Source organism: Cercospora kikuchii (assembly GCF_019650295.1).
Source record: "Cercospora kikuchii DNA, contig_00006, whole genome shotgun sequence".
Lineage (NCBI taxonomy): Eukaryota > Fungi > Ascomycota > Dothideomycetes > Mycosphaerellales > Mycosphaerellaceae > Cercospora > Cercospora kikuchii.
Window position 1 is genome coordinate 1,912,342 of NW_025408587.1, and position 16,082 is coordinate 1,928,423.

Sequence of the window (16,082 nt, forward strand, 5' to 3'; positions counted from 1 at the left end):
TGCTACAGAAATGATATTACCCATCCAGTCAACGAGACCATGGTTTTCTATTGCAGCACGTCTACGTGATCAAAACAAAAGAGCGCAGGCGAGCCTTGTCGACGGGGCGTCGCATAGTGCCCATCGAATGGCCTTGCTCTCGATGCCGGCCTTACTGTACGCGTGAGCAGGAGCAGTCACTACTTGCTGCGTCTTGCCCAGGCCTGGTACCTGTTCTCAAGTGTGAACACGCGTAAGTGTCTGTCACCGCTTCTTCTCACACAGCTGAAGTTATTGTAGAAATTATGGTGTTCGACCAATACTGGCTATTAAACGACAGGCTATGCACGATCGTTGGGAAGTTGAACAGGAACAGGTTTGGACGCAAATCGGCTTGCCGTTCCGCGGGCTTGGCTCTTGTGAATGACAGCCCGTGCAGGGTCCAATCTGGCCGATGACGAAAGACGATATCCACATTGTCTCTGTTGATACAAACATGGCAGGCCCATTGCAACTGAAGATGCTTGCTACTTTTCTCCACTTCCAACATGGAGCGCAACGGATATCGGGACGAAATTGGACAGGATGTCGAGAAGCAAACTCAGAACACCAACAATAATGCTACTGGCCATGATCGAAGCGAATTCTTGCCCAACCCTCCTGCTAGCGCGGATTTCAAGGACAGGATAGCGCATTTTACCTGGCCGTGGTTTGCTGCTACGATGTCTACGGGAGCGATTGCTGTTGTGCTCGCGAATACACCGAATCGATTTACTGGATTACAGACTATCGGCAAGATCTTCTTTATTGTTGATCTGTTCATGTTCGTTGTGTTTAATATTGCAATGGGACTGCGAGCTTTCTGGTTTCCGAGGAGGTTTCTTGCTTCACTTCATCATCCCGTGGAGGGCCTTTTCTTTGGATCATACTGGGTCTCGGTCTCTCTTATCTTGAATGCGATCCAGGCTTACGGTGTGCCCAACTGTGGTCCGTGGCTCGTCTCAGCGCTTCGGGTTCTGTTCTGGCTCTATTGTGCTGTTGTTCTGATTGTTGGAATCGGGCAATACTATGCACTATTCCAAGAGGAGAGATTGAAAATCACAAACGCTGTGCCCGCCTGGATCTTCCCAATATACCCCTTGCTGGTTATTGGTACGATGGCTGGCACAATGATTCCATCCCAGCCGGAACAGGCAGCTTTTGAAATGTGGATAGGGGCAGTCATGTTTCAGGGCCTCTCCTGGACGGTGGCGTTGATGATGTACAGTCTGTACACTCAACGACTCATGACAAGCGCGTTGCCGGCTCCGCCCACGAGACCTGGAATGTACGTGTCTGTCGGTCCTGCGGGATACACGAGCGCGGGTCTCATATCGCTGGGAACTCAGGCTTCGAGTGTGCTTCCCGAGAACACATTCAACATTAGCGCCCTTCCAGATGGTGACATTGTGCGGGTCCTTGGGATCGTCAGCGGACTCTTCATCGTCACCTTTGCCTTTTGGTTCTTCTGCATTACGACGATTGCTGTAATAGCTGGTATCAAGCGTATGCATTTCACTTTGAACTGGTGGGCTGTAAGTAACGATTCGCGACTCAAGCACCATCTCCTGTCCTTGCTAACAACACATAGTTCATATTTCCAAACGCGGGTCTCTGTCTTGCAATCATACAGATCGGCTCCGCACTTTCAAGTTCCGCCATCAATGGTGTAGCCAGCGCTTTGACTGTTCTCTTGGTCATCATGTGGCTCATCACAGCTGTTGCGCATTTACGTGCTCTGTGGTACGGCAAGATCATGTGGCCTGGGAAAGACGAGGACAAAGACATGTGGCATCTGGGTTGGGGCAAGTTCAGTGCGTGATGGCCGATCACTTCGACTACCTTACTTTCGACGCAAATCTCACGATATTTCCTTCACGTTTGTTCACACGTCAGGTGTCAGCTGTCAACGAAGAGAACGACCCAAACAACGGCGAGAATGCGGCAAAATGCAAAAGCTAAATTCAATGTTGATTGCTCATGTTACAGCAACAGGAGAACAAATCCCCTGGCCGCCTATCAACAAGACCAATAAAAAGATCAAAATCATTCCAACGCCCACACATCAACTCCAATGCTCCAAAGACCCTCCCCTCTCAACCCTCACTTCTTCTTATACCCCGCCATTCCCATCCGCCCATCATACAATCTCCTCTGCGAATCCTGCCAACTCTGCGCCGGACGCGCCTGCTGCATCCACAAATTAGTCTGAGCGCGCTGTGCAGCATTCTTAGGACCCTGATAACCCCATTGCATAGGATTATAATCCTGCTGGGTATAGCGTTCGTTTTTCTTCCACCATTCGTCAGGCATGTTGGGTGAGCTGGGGTTGTGAATTGGAAGTCGAGGAGTGTGTGAGTGAGACTTCGAGGTGACCTGGACCTTTGAGGATGGTTATTGCTTCTCGTTGGTCTGTGATGAAAAATTGACAGCGCCGGTCTGGAGGGTTTATATGCTGGCATTGCGAATGTATTCACGAAGGTGGAGACAATGGCAGGCAGGTTTGCTGTGTACAATTGTGGCAGTCATGTTCTTGAATAATGGTGGTGCTTCCACGGCACGCTTGCAGAATGTTCAGTGGCAGGAGCGAGCGTCGAACTACGGAAGGCATTGTTGTGAATGGCACAAGGGGGCAAGCGATGAACATGCACTGATGTTTAAGGCGACAATGTGGACTTGCCATGTATTCTTGGCCTATATCTTTAAACAATGCAATGTTGTTCCGGGTATCCAATTCCATATCCAGCTTTGAGAACGCCGTGTCCTGTACCTTCGCTAATTCCAACTCGTGTTATTGTTCCATGAAAATCATTCGGGTCCTCGCGTCGATACGCTCTCTATACCATGTCTCTATCACCGAGACTCACTCCTGTCTTCTTTCCAAAGAGTTCCTCTGCTTCTCGGCAGAACCTTGCCTCACCGCGCCCACCTGCGGTCTCGCTTGCCCAACAGACCATTGTCGCATCGATCACGCCGCCAACAATGTTCTCGATGCAACCTAGCACTGCAAAGCCAATGGTACCGGCAATCATACCGACGATGTAGGCGTACAAACTACCTCGGAACCCTGATGCAGCCCCTTGAATTTGAATGCTGTGTGCAGCTCGGACCCAGCCGCCGAAGCCAAGCGCGAAGGACATTATCCAACGTGTGGCCTGCAGAAGGAGCTTCGCCAGGCGGTATGGCATAAGAGCACTTCCAGAATGTGAAGGATTGAAGTTGCGTGTTCCGAGCGTGTTGCTTGGGTTCGTGTGGGAGATGAAATTGAGGTGGTTCAGGCCACGAGCGGCTAGTCCGAGCGGTTGGCTGTGGATTGCAGCATACGTGAGAGTGAGAGGGTTGGTGAGCGTGGCCAGACTACTCGGCATGATCCAGTAAGCGGCCATATTGAGTACACCAGACAGTCGGCCGGGAAGGATGATCAACGGTAGTCGAACAAGAAGGCTGAGGAAGGTGCTCAGGCAGGTTGTACCAAAGAGGGCTCCTGTAGCATGCAAAAAGCTTGCCTTGACCACTTCCTGGCTCGTCGGCTGTGGCACTGCTAGGCGGTGAAAGTACCATTGGCTGACTACTGCAGCGGTCGTTGCTCGTTGTAGGCCTGCGATGACGCCCAAGCTCCAGAGGTACTGCAAGATGAAGTATGCTCCGAGCCACCAGCTATTGGCGTTGATCACCCACTTCTTTGCGCCTGTGAAGTGTCCCGACAGAAAGATGCGTTCGAACATGAGCATCCAGGTCCAGGAGAATACGACGACTACGCCGAGCGCCACGAAGCCAAGTACCACGAGGAAGGGGCTCGCTGCAATAATTTTGGTTGAGAATTCGAGCACATTGATTGAACTGTGCAGGCTATGTCGATTCTTGATGACACTCCAGGTCCAGAAGAAGCCGACAATTGCAGGCACGAATGAGCCCCAGCGCATGGCCTTGTCCTGGATCGAGTTGCCGTTCCAGGAGCCGCGGAAGCTGCTGATGAAGGGGTAAAGTGCAAATGCGAACAGGATCACAGGTACTGCGATGATCAGAATGTACACCAATGGTCGTACGTGGTTTCGGAGTAGCGACAGCCATATCAGTGCCACCACTATCGCAATCAACGTGTCCCACACTAGCATGCTCGTGCTCCCACGAAGAGCAGTGTAGATGGTGTCTCCGAGGGAGTTCTTCGGCGTCGAAGTTTGGAACCAGATCAGGACAAAGACGGCAAACATTGTGCAGAAAGAGATCTGAAATAGATTCGCCCAGAATGCATCGTGCTTGGGCGGCTCTTGCGCAGGCAGGATGACGGTGGGTGGCACACTCTCGCGATCTGGCGACATGGGTCGAGGGTGGAGTCGCTGTGTTTCATCGTCGGTCTCGAGAGGCAGAAATGAACTGAGGCCGCTGGGCTTTGTCGTTGACCGGAATGGCTTGAAGGGTGCAGGTGGCTCATCCGGATCGATGGAGGGCGATAATCTCGCAAGCGACTCGGGAGGCTCCTCATCAATAGTACTGTTGAGGTTGACATCCACCAGTCTCCCTTTGCCCTTGCCACTCACATCCGATGCTCTGCTCTCCGCGCGTGACGAAGGCGGATATGGAGCTCCCAGCCTGCCCCGAGGTAGGCTTGCGTCTCTGTCGTGATTTTGACCATGCTGCGTGTCTTCCAATCTCTCGGTACCATCATCCTCAACCTCTGAGCTTTCCGTGAGATTGCTAGGCCCGAAGTGCTGCCTGCTTCGTTGCAGAGCGTAGAAGTCTGCTACCTCCCGCTCATGTTCGTCGCCTTCATCCTCCTCCTGGAAGTCGTCTGTCGCGCTATAGAAGAGCGGAGCCTGTGGGTCTTGTCGTGACAAACGCGATGCGAAGGGAAAACGTGACTGCGAGGAAGTGGGATGCTGGTTCTGATATGGGTGGTGATTCATGCCGCCGGGGCGCTGAACGTAGCGGGAGTGCGATGCTGGTGGGCGTCGGCGATCAAGCGGATTGCGCGAGCGACTTCTGCCATCATCTTGGGTGAAGGAAAGGCGGGCGTTGGACTGTTGTAGGAAGCGGGAGGCGTCTGTAGGTCAAGCGGTGTCAGTCTCAGGCTGTTGGTCACGCGAGCGAGGTGGGAGGTGTCGCATGCTGTGCTGAACGACATCAGGCCAGAAAGCGGAGCAGAGGATACTCACATTCGGAGAACATGGTGAAGAGGGCCAGGGGAGGAGGAAGCGATGGCTATAGTACAGTGCGATAGATAAAGACGGCTTCGTGCTGCAGCTGCACGGCAGCTCTGCTCGAGTCCGCTGCGGTGGCCGAGTGCGGCAACGCCGACAACAATGACGACGGCTTGTGGTCGACCTTCACGCCGCTGTCCCTGCGGAGGGTCTAGGCATACAGGTCGTGCGGCGGTGGAGGAGATATTAGGAGTGTGAAGGAAATCGTAGGGCAAGGATGATGAAGGGCTCTACTGCACAGCGCGTGGGGATGTCGAGCAGGCAAGCAGCGAGTGCATGTCATCAGCGCGCTGCAAAAGCCGCCGACTGACTCTTGCACGGGATCACATGTCCGTCCCGGCCTCCGCGCTTCTCCCATTTCTGTTGTTGCAACGCCCGCCACCGTGATGATCCTGATGCACCGACACATCTGGGTATTCAGAGCATGCTCTGCCAGCGCGTGTTACTGCTGCCGGGCCTGCTCCATGCATCACAACATCGCATCACATGCTGCTCGTCTATCCTCTCGCTTATCTTATCTCCGTCGGTGCCAAGCCATGCATCGGCCGTGCTTTAGCCTGCTCCACGTGCTGGCGCCATTCGTGATCGGCCGCGAAGAAAGTCGTTGGCCGGCGTGAGAGCAGCGTCCGGGAGACCACGACTGTACATATGGACGCCTAGCACAACATCAGCCTTTTCACCCCCTTCCACCCCTCTCCTCGTGCGAGGAGCACTTGCGCCCAGCATGCCCGAAGCAGCACAGGCTGGCGACGCCGCCCCAGCCCAGGATGATTGGAGCGCGAAGCTGTGGTCCATTGGCAGGAGCGTGGCCCTCTTCGTCGCCATACAGTTTGCGATGAAGCAGTTCATGGGAGGCGGACAGCAGGCCGCTCCCTCCGCCCCCTCGTCGTCTGCGGGCGGAGAAACGGTGCTGGGCGAGTACAGCGCTGTGCCACATACCCTCTTTCCGATGTGGCCCACCAATGCCACTGTCGATGTCAGTCTCTACATCTCGCCGAGCGTCGTCATGCCACCTTTCAGTTCTATGCCACCGGACAGCCTGATCGTGAAAGAGACGAACTTCGCCTTGGACAGATCACGAAAAGACCACAGAGAATCGCACAAGACTTTCCACGTCCCCAAGACGGTGCAAGATAATGGCACACTATGGGCACACATCTTTGTAGCCCAGTCTGGCGCACAATTGGACCCAGCATCGCCTTCGTACGATCCCAAGAAGGCATACCGCATGTTGCGACCCCTCACTTCGTATCTGCCTAAGAAGAAAGTGCACAAAGTCCGCAATCTGCTGGGATCTCAAGATGACGAAAGTGAGGAAGTTGTGGAAGAGGAACCGACCGGGCCTTCCATCGCATCATACTACCATCCAAACTTCACCCTCTCGTTCGTGCCGGAAATTGGCAACGTTCAATGGGCCACATTGCATCCCGCTGTCAAGCAATTCTACACCCTGGATGCCACTGGAGCCCGTGATGAGACGGGAAAGAACACCTGGTACTATCCCGTTCTGTACCTGAACACATTTTGGCAACTCAAGTCACATATGATCGAGCTGAACTCCACTGTTCCACAGGAGACCTTGCCGATCAATGTTCATGTGAGCACTCTGGCCAGCTGGCAATTCAGCGTCATGTGCAGTATGGATGAGGGCATGAAGGAAACTGCTCGTAAGGCTGCTCGTGGCGAGAGCACCCCTGGTGGCGGCGATGGCTCTGAGATGGAGCTTATCAAGGAGACCTTGCTCGACACCAACCAATGGCTTCTTGGCACGACTGTGATTGCCAGTGTGCTGCACATGATATTCGAACTGCTCGCGTTCAAGAACGACGTTGGTCATTGGCGCAACAAGAAGGATAATGTCGGTGTTTCTTTCAGAACGATCCTGTCCAACGTTGTCATGCAAACGATCATCTTCTTGTACCTAATGGACAACAACGAGAACACAAGCTGGATGATTTTGTTCGGCCAGGGCATGGGCATTGCCATCGAAGCCTGGAAGATCACCAAGACCGTCAATATCCGCATTCGTCAGCCTGGACCCGGATCGTACGCTCACTCGCTGGGCCTTCCTTATACTGTTGTGTTCGAAGATAAGCACAAACTCAGCGAGACCGAAGAACAGACCGAGGAATACGACAGGATTGCATTCAAGTACATGGGATATCTGGCCGTTCCTTTGCTCTTGGCTTATGCAGTGTATTCTCTGTACTACGAGGAGCACAAGTCCTGGTACAGCTTCATCATTAGAACCCTCGTGGGGAGCGTCTACGCATACGGCTTCCTCATGATGGTACGTTGTTCACCCCATGCAACTTGGAAGTCACACGAGTGAAAATTGCTAACATCATTTGCAGGTCCCGGCGCTATACATCAACTACCGCCTCAAGTCCGTGGCTCATATGCCTGGAAGGACTATGGCTTACAAGTTTCTGAACACATTCATCGACGATCTGTTCGCATTTACCATCAAGATGCCAATCCTTCACCGTCTCGCGACTCTGCGCGATGATTTCATCTTCTTCGTCTATCTGTATCAGACATGGAAATACAAGGTCGATTACAGTAGAGTAAACGAGTTCGGCCAGGGCGGGGACGAGGAAGAAGAAGAGAGCAAGAAAGCCGCCAAACCGCTCACGAGCACCGAGGGAGCCAAGACCGATTCTTCTGGGAAGCTGAAAGCCGAATTAAACGCCAAAGTCGACGACGCAGCAGCAGCAGCAGCTGTAACAAGTGGTAAAGACAAAGGTAGCGCGAGGAAGCGAAGAGGCTAGACAGAGTTCCGTGACCAGGAGGGACAAATCAACTTGCATTTACATCAGTCACATATGATGAGCTTGACTCGATACCTTACGTGTGAAAAGGCCATACTAGAATACCATTCTATCTCCTGACTAACGTGTCTTTCCAAGCCTTCCACTGTCACGCAGCCAAGTCATGCTACAAGTAGTGCTGCTGGTAAGAACCGACGAACATGCTGACACTGTCCGCTATGCAAAATCCCCCTTCTCGAAACGCTACTTCAAAATGCCCGCCCATTGCCAACAAAGCCGCCCCTTGTCGGACACTTCTAAATCTCATCGACCTCTTCCTCCTGCGAGGCTCGAGCTTTGGTAGTCCCGTTGCTATTCAGCGTATCCAAATTGATTGGCGCACCCGCTTTGGCGCTCATTCCGATAGCTTGTCGACCAGTCTCGGAATTTTCCAAGAAATCTCGCAACTTCGCTTTGAAGATTTCGAGGCCTTGTGCAGATGCTGCGTTCGTCATCTGGAGCATCGGACCCCATAAGTTGAGGGTGTAGGTGACGTAGGCGCCTATGCCGAGAAGGATGAGGAAGATGAAGTATACAGGGTTGCGCAGCACTGTTGTCATGTTAGCTTGCTTTCTCAACACAGCTCGTATGGTGATGCATGTTCTTACCTGCGACGATCTCGTTCCAGCCGAGCGCTAGTAACAGGCCGTAGAAGTACAAAGGCACTTGCGTGATGCCGCCAATGGCACTACGCTTGGCTTCGACGTAGACGCCATCTGCGGTCTTCTTGAAGCGTGTTGACAGATCTTGCTGCTTAGCATCACTGATGACTGTCATTTCCTCCTCCAAAGTCTTGCCTTCGTCTTCGTCGACGCCTCCGATAGGATGAAGGTCCTCCTCATCAGCCGGCGTGACTGTGCTTGGCGGCTCGCCAATCCAGGCATCAAGTGGTGGTGGAGCAGATGTTCGTGATAATTTGAACCTTGCGAGGAGAGGGACCAAAGTCAGCGTGCTTTCCCGAGCCTTGGTGTACATGCTTTCGATATCATCGGTGGGACGCCATATCCTTGGAACTCCTTCTTCGTCGTAGCGGAATTTATCTTCAAAGTTCTCGCGCAGCTTCAGTAATAGGTTACCCTCCATGAGCTCCTCGTCGATCTTGTCACGCAGCGCTCCCCATGACTTACGGCGAAGTCGCCATAGCCCAACCTCGACCTCATCGGGACTCGCGTCGAAGCTGCGTGCGCGATCGGTGAATCGTGTCTCCGCGTGGGAAACTGTATCAGTGAACACAGCCCATATCCGGTCCCAGAGATCCTTCTCGGTAGGCTTCTCGCCATCAGCCGGAGCACCAGATCCAGCACGTCCGGATCCAAGCTTGTTGAACTCCACTCCGACGCTCTCGCTGAGCTTACTTCGTACCCATCTCTCGCTTCTTGTGGCGAGGCGCCTCATTTCATCTTGTCTCAGGCGAGCACTGACTTCGTCTAGATCCTTACGGAAGAGATTCAGCTGCTGCTTGTAGTCGCTCCACGACGTGCCTTCCACCAAGGACGTCTTAGCTTGTGTCTCAAACCGATCCAATGCCTTTTCTTTCTCAGAAGTGACGATTTGGTGGAAATCATAGTTTGATCCCTTCTTCTGGCCTGTTTTGACAGCAGAAGATACTGCCTCTGAAAAGTCATGGACGCCTGACTTGTGCGCAGCGCTGAGTTGGCCAATGAACAGAGTCTTGAGTCTGCCATCAACCTTGGTCTCTAGCTCGGCTTGCTTCCTTTTGAATACTCCCTTGTGGTACCTGCTAGCCTCTTGTTCGAAACTTCCAAGAACCAATTTCCTCGCGGCGATCAACTTCATTCCAAGGTCAACAAGGACGGTTGGCTTCCCTGCCGCAACTGCACTGTTCTGAAGCTCTTCCAAAGGCGCGATCGCTTCGTCGAACGGTATCAATACCTCCTTGGATATTTCATCGCAACGGAATTGAGCCAGCAGCTCTTGCTGGGTGGGCAGATCGAGATCCTTGTTGTTATCGATTTGCTCCCACACGCCTTCGGCATACATTGGGAAGCCATCGGCAGGAATACGTCGATGATACTCCGGCAACAATATAGGTTCGTTATCAATGAGGCCAGCTCTCTTGGGGTCCTTGAAACCTTCGCGGAATCGCGTGCCCAACTTTGCCACCTCCTGCTCAAACTTCTCCGGCATCAGGATCTTATGTGGCAGGGCAACAAAGGCAAAGTCGAAGTAGTCTTCGATCTGGCTCTTTTCCAGCCCGGGCGGTTTCGAAAGCGTTGACCATATTCTCGAGAGGTCTTGGAGGAGCGTGAGTTTGAGGTTCTCCAGCGGAGTAGTGCCCAAGTGATCTCGAATGACGAAGAAGAGTAACGTTCGAGAGACACTTTTCGAGTCCTTCAGGAAGAGCTGGAGGTTAACCTCGAAGACAGTCTTGAGAAGGCCCATATTCGCTCCCTGATACAATCCGACCTGGTGCTCCCAAATATTCACAATGAGTACCTCACTTGTCGCCAGCGCGAACAAGGCACTTTTGCGCTCGAAGTCCTGGTCCTCTCCTCGTTCTCGCCCGTCTGTGCCCTCAACGTCCATGACCAAGATGTTGGCAGCCATTGCGCCTTCCTCTCCAGCATGCTCTTTCTTGTTGCGCGACATCCATATTCCCTTCGTTGTCTGCTGTCGCTGCTGCTCATTCATCACCCCGAATTGTGTCCCAAACAAATAGTTGAGAAGGGTGCTCTTGCCCGTACTCTGACTGCCGAACACGGAGATGAGATGGTAGTTGAAACCAGCCTTGGTGATGTTCTCGAACTGCAAGTATTGGCCCAGATTGGCGTTGAACTCCTTGTCCGAGTTGATGATTTGGACGCCATGTTCGAAGTCGTCCTTGGACAGTCCCCCATCAGCTCCCGCAAAGTGGCCGTTTGGACTCATGGTGGGCGGGGAGGTGAGGGATCGAGCTGCGTTGGGTCGGTCGGCGGCCATGATTCTTGAAAAGTGCGCAGCTAAGCGAATAGCCTACGTCTTTTGTGTGACGCCCGATCAGGTGGCTGCAGAAGGTTGGCACCTCCCGTCCTGACGTTCTGTGAGGGCCGGCACTAAAAGGTACGGGGGAGGTCACAAGCGAGTTTCTAGGCCAGGTTGTCGAGGGGCGGGCATGTCATCGGTCCACAGCCGAGAGCAGGCGCAAGCAATCACTCTTCGTCAGCCCGGCCACTCGCAGCACCGTCTCATATACACATGCCAGCACGACTACAAAATTGGAACGTCAATGGCCATAGTGATATCTGTGTTGAAATGCTTGATACAATTCCTGAGCACTTGTCTTCCAGTGCCACGCTTGGCATCATGCAGCCACCGAATACTCTACATATTACTGCCTATGCTGCCGTTGCATGTCACAAATTACTGCAATGTCTCTTCGCATATCATACAGAACTTTTGGTACAGTTTCATTGAGTGCGCAAATCTCTTCACCATTCCTCACAATGCTGCGTCGTGCCTCGACCCCAGTTCTTCACCCCAATGTTCGACACGGCCACATGCCCAGGTATTTGAAAATGACCAGCATTCGAAGCATGCCGTGTTGTTCGCGAGAACGCAGATACCGACACCCTCAAGTCGGCTGCTGCTGCTCCGCAATGCACATTCACCAATTGACATCAGGTCTGCTCAATCAGCTCTTGAGAGTCCTGTCGTGACGTCGGAGGCATGCGCGCTCAGGTTTCGCAGCGTCGAGTACAGTGTCGTTGCATTTCCTGCGGAGACCACATGTTGCCGTTATGGCCAGCCGTAAGTCTTTACTGCACCATCATGCCATGGATTGCCAGACATTTCTCGCCCATACTAGTCGAGAACCACATTTTCAATGCGAATCGGAAGCGCTTGGTCTCGATTCGGGGGTTGGTGGTGCTCGCCGGAGACTGAAGTAGTCTGTAGCACGATGGCCTTGTGCCCAGGATGTGCAGTACCATGAAGCAGCAGGTTTCGAAGAGGAGTCGACTGCTCTGAAGCAATCTGCGATCGTGCTGTCGTCGCTCGTCTTATCCTCGCATATCTCCGTCTCCCCTCGTGAATTGACCCACCACTTGTAGTCGTTCTCGTAATCGTCCTCAGAGAGACACCAGACAGTTCCAGTAGGGAATCCATAGGCCTTCTCGAGCATGCTTGCCTCCTCTTCCGCGTCCTCGTTATTGCAGTGTGTAGGCGGCCCTATGCGAACCTTGCGAACGAATCTCCTGTTCTCGCCGATTCTAACTTTTGCCCACTGCTCCAGGCTATCTTCGCTCAGTCTTCGTTTCCTCTTGAATGTGTTTTGGCTGAAGTAGGCCTTCGAGGCCATGATTCGAAGCGCATGGCACGTCTGCAGCAGGCCGGGTTCCTTGGTTTCAGTTGCAACATCATGGCTGTATGACACGGAATGCTCGACAATTCGTTCGAGAACATCATGTGGCAGGCGGAGAAGAGGCGATAGCTGCTGATTTGCTTCTTGGAGGGAGTCTGGCGTGAGGAGGGCATCGATCGTGTGTCTAGCTGTAAGCAGTTGAGCAGGCGACAGTGCACAGAGAAGCGATGTAAAATCGCTAAACGCGGTCGAAGCAGCCATGAGCAGGAGATGGTACAAATCGTGAACTACGGGGCGGCCAAGGACATTTGACCACCACAGCAGTGGCAAGCTCAGCGACAGGGCAACCAAGTCCCACCATGTTCTCTGCCATGCTGACACTGCAGTCCTTGTTGCGCGAACCTGAAGGGGCAAAGGACACACGCCGCTTGTTGCAAAAGCAAGATTGATCTTCGCCAAGGAAGTTACCGGTGCACATCTGTTGGCTGAAAATGGCTTGGTCTGGAGTGCACCCCATCCTGCCTTGCTCAAAGTGGGAGATCGAGTGGCTCGCCGCGGATGCCACCGTCCACTTCTCCCAGAGGAAGCAATAAATCTTACGCTTCCAGTGCAGGGACACGACTAGACAACATGTACTTCTCGATCATCAGTCGTCACTGACATCACTCCCGACAGGCATGGTCATTCCTATACGATGGACATATGGTTGCTGCGGCACACATTCAAGCCAAACCCATACCGTTCCTGCGACGACGCGTACGTCCACCGCTGCCGGCGTCTTAGACCTGGCCACAACCTCGCGCAAGTACGGCAGGTCTTGATAGTTCCATGCTTCTGCCGAGGAATGTACAAGGATCCGGCCTTGTTCCAGGTGACGGAGAACTTGGAGCCTCCACGACCAGTGCGGAGCCATACCTGGAACGGCCCTGCAAGCCGATTCTGACAGCAGCAGATGATCCGTGGACTTCTTCACGTGAAGGCCATGAGGTGGTGCACTGGTTCTCCGTCTCAGCCGAACCTGCAGTTGTTCCTGCGGCCTGCAGTAGGCTGCGGCAGTCGCTTTTCATGGCGTGCAGCTATTGCGAATATTCACACATCTGCTCTGTGCCAAGTTGGAGATCGACGCTTCAAACACTGTGCAGCGTCCCAGAAAGTTGGATGATCAGCCAGCTGCTTGTTGTTGCACCAATCTGACACTTCTGCTCCAGAGGCAGAGGGAGAGAACGTCATTGCGATCGACAGGAACAGCGTCCACGTGAGCTGAGGCTGAATTACAGTTTGGCACAGATCTTGGTTCGAGCGCGACGGGTTACCACTTGCAACGTCAGCATATGCTTCGCTCAGCGCCGAGTGGTGCTTTTGCCGTTGAAGCACCGCATCGTGGCGGCGTGCATTGCTCTGTAAGACCAGACGATTGGTGCAGCTTGCTGAAGAGGCCACCGCAACAAATACTTCATCGCCACCACCGTATTCGACGAGAATGAGGCCGATGGCGGATGGCTTGTTATGATCGCCTGTGCCTCGTTCTTGGCTGAGGCACGGAAACACCAAACCCGTGCGTGCATGTGAGTGTCCTTGAGCGGAAAGTTCGCAGCCCTGACCTGTGCAGACTTCGCAATGGCATGTTCTGAGCAAATCATCCAGTAGGTAATTCCTCTTGCAATGGCAAATCTAAGAGACAGCAGCATGTCAAACGTGAAGAGACTCAGAAGTTCAACATCGATCAGAGCACGTCTTCAGCATCAATGGTCGCTGTTTCTGAAGCTTAGAAAAATGAGTTGAGCAATTTCGACTGCTGCAACTGGCAAGAAGGAATTAGGATTACCTATCTTGTATCATCTCTGGTCACTTTTCTACTCCATGCTCACAGCAGATGACTGCGAGCTACCTGATAGGCGCTCAACTTGAATATAACGGCGGTAGAGACGATGCGGCCGCATCGGTGTACGGGCCCCCGCTCATATTCAGGCAGGAGCCATCCGCATCACGATACCGTTGCACTTCACTTCCACTATCAATGTGAAAGTCGACTCGAAAACGCAAATGCCAAGACACATGTGCGTTCAGCTGATCAGGCAGTGGCCATGACAAGTTGATCGCGACTCCTGACTTTTCACCATGCACACCAATTTCAATGCCTGGAACAAATATGGCTGAAGCCGTGGAGAAGCTGCGCAGCATTGCGAAGGCGCTCCGCCTGTGCAGCCAATGCGAAACTCGACTCACGGGCATCGGCAGCCAACAAGCAGACGACCCGCCGCTACTCGACCTTCCCATAGAAGACATCGAGACACCCGTCAAGGACCACCCTAAGCGCGGACGGAGTCGCACGCCGCGACAACGAAGCACAGCTTCCAGCAAATCGCAGCCGTCCTGTACACGGGAAACTCCCGACCAACCCACGAACGAAGTCGTCTACAAGAGATGCTTCATCAACAATGTTCGCAGCGTCGATTGCGACTTCCAATGCTTCTCAGTGAAAGACTGCGATTTCGAGAATGTCACTTTCAGAGGCTGCTCGTTCTCCAACGTCGTCTTCGAGGATCTCAAACTCAAGAACGTCACGTTCTTCAACGTTGACTTCCGAAACGTCTGGCTCAAGAACATCAATTGGATATGCGCGCTCTGGGACGGCGTCGGTTTGGCGAATGCTGTGGTAACTGGATATGACTTCTTGCGTCGACTCGAAGGCGAAAAGCGACCAAAACTCGTTCTTTCGCTCAAGGCCAGACCAACGAGCAAGCTCAGCAAGACCATGATTCTACATCCGCACAGAGCACAGAGCTCAAGAGCTGTGCAGGATGGCGAGTCCGAAATCGTCTGTCAGGGGAGTGTCCAAAATTTACTGCGGCTGCCTGATAGAGTCGTCGATCGCATATTGGATCATCTCTTCCCGCGAATGCATAGAGAGCAAATCTTAATGGTGAGTCCAATGCAGCATCTTTCTTCTGCGACTGATCTAACTTCGAGCAGAGTGATGTCCCGATTACAACCCTCAAGGATCGGGATTCTCAGACATCGTACGTCACACGTAGTCCTTTTGGATTCCGCTCAGCTCCATTTTCCTATCACGGCTGGCCGTCCCCGAATGACTCGAAAACTGCAAGCGAACAGGCAGACAACTCGAGCTTTCACTTCTGTCTGCCTTTCCTGCGCGTTTCGAAACAGTGCTACGAGCTTGGCGTACGGCATGTCTACGACCGGCGCCTCTACTTCGATGACAAACCTGAGCGGTGCGTCGCTTTCTTGCAGGATCATCAGTCGCCTGAGCACAAGTGCCTAGCCATTGCTCTGCGTTATTCCTCCCAGACAGACCCCACTGCTTGGCGGCGACTTTTCGACATGTTTCTTGCTGACAAAGATGCCATCAATGAGCTCACTGTGGAGATCTCGAGCGAGTTTTGGAACAGCAGCATATGGCGTGGCAAGTGTTGGCCAGAGACTCTAATCGGCTGGAAAGGGTGGAATGGAGTCTGGCAGCCGCTGCTTAATGATCCCAAAGATTCAGAGAGGAGCTTCTTGGAAGCCGTAGCAAGATTGCCAGGATCGAGGTTGCAAGGCGGAAAGGCTCCCAAGAAGGCGGAGGATGTGAGATTCTTCTTGGCCATACAAGGCGCGGATGGGTTTCCAAGTCGCGAGGCATTCGTGGACGACGTCCAGATGAAACTTCGTATTCGTATGCTCGGGGTGGCAGAGCGATAAGGTGGAAGATTGAACGCTTTGGACGAGTTTCCAATGGAACATCAGTCTTCCTCA

At 53.1% G+C, this 16,082-nt stretch overlaps 6 protein-coding genes across 6 annotated transcripts; 3 read left to right on the forward strand and 3 right to left on the reverse strand.

Annotated features, from left to right (window-relative positions):
- Positions 1–527: 527 nt before the first annotated feature.
- On the forward strand, positions 528–1,840 carry CKM354_000967200 (uncharacterized protein; the record flags this gene model as incomplete). Its single annotated transcript, XM_044805101.1, has 2 exons — positions 528–1,553; positions 1,610–1,840. The coding sequence occupies 2 exons, from the start codon at positions 528–530 to the stop codon at positions 1,838–1,840; spliced, it is 1,257 nt and encodes a 418-aa protein (XP_044661036.1).
- A 1,015-nt stretch (positions 1,841–2,855) lies between these two features.
- On the reverse strand, positions 2,856–5,184 carry CKM354_000967300 (uncharacterized protein; the record flags this gene model as incomplete). Its single annotated transcript, XM_044805102.1, has 2 exons — positions 2,856–5,059; positions 5,172–5,184. 2 exons carry the CDS (start codon positions 5,182–5,184, stop codon positions 2,856–2,858), a joined length of 2,217 nt encoding a protein of 738 aa, XP_044661037.1.
- A 756-nt stretch (positions 5,185–5,940) lies between these two features.
- Positions 5,941–7,987, forward strand: CKM354_000967400 (uncharacterized protein; the record flags this gene model as incomplete). Its single annotated transcript, XM_044805103.1, has 2 exons — positions 5,941–7,506; positions 7,571–7,987. 2 exons carry the CDS (start codon positions 5,941–5,943, stop codon positions 7,985–7,987), a joined length of 1,983 nt encoding a protein of 660 aa, XP_044661038.1.
- A 296-nt stretch (positions 7,988–8,283) lies between these two features.
- On the reverse strand, positions 8,284–10,966 carry CKM354_000967500 (dynamin-like GTPase SEY1; the record flags this gene model as incomplete). Its single annotated transcript, XM_044805104.1, has 2 exons — positions 8,284–8,576; positions 8,635–10,966. The coding sequence occupies 2 exons, from the start codon at positions 10,964–10,966 to the stop codon at positions 8,284–8,286; spliced, it is 2,625 nt and encodes an 874-aa protein (XP_044661039.1).
- Positions 10,967–11,846: 880 nt separating this feature from the next.
- On the reverse strand, positions 11,847–12,587 carry CKM354_000967600 (uncharacterized protein; the record flags this gene model as incomplete). The annotated part of the gene is made up of 1 exon (XM_044805105.1): positions 11,847–12,587. The coding sequence occupies one exon, from the start codon at positions 12,585–12,587 to the stop codon at positions 11,847–11,849; it is 741 nt and encodes a 246-aa protein (XP_044661040.1).
- Positions 12,588–14,475: 1,888 nt separating this feature from the next.
- Positions 14,476–16,028, forward strand: CKM354_000967700 (uncharacterized protein; the record flags this gene model as incomplete). The annotated part of the gene is made up of 2 exons (XM_044805106.1): positions 14,476–15,249; positions 15,300–16,028. The coding sequence occupies 2 exons, from the start codon at positions 14,476–14,478 to the stop codon at positions 16,026–16,028; spliced, it is 1,503 nt and encodes a 500-aa protein (XP_044661041.1).
- Positions 16,029–16,082: the final 54 nt, after the last annotated feature.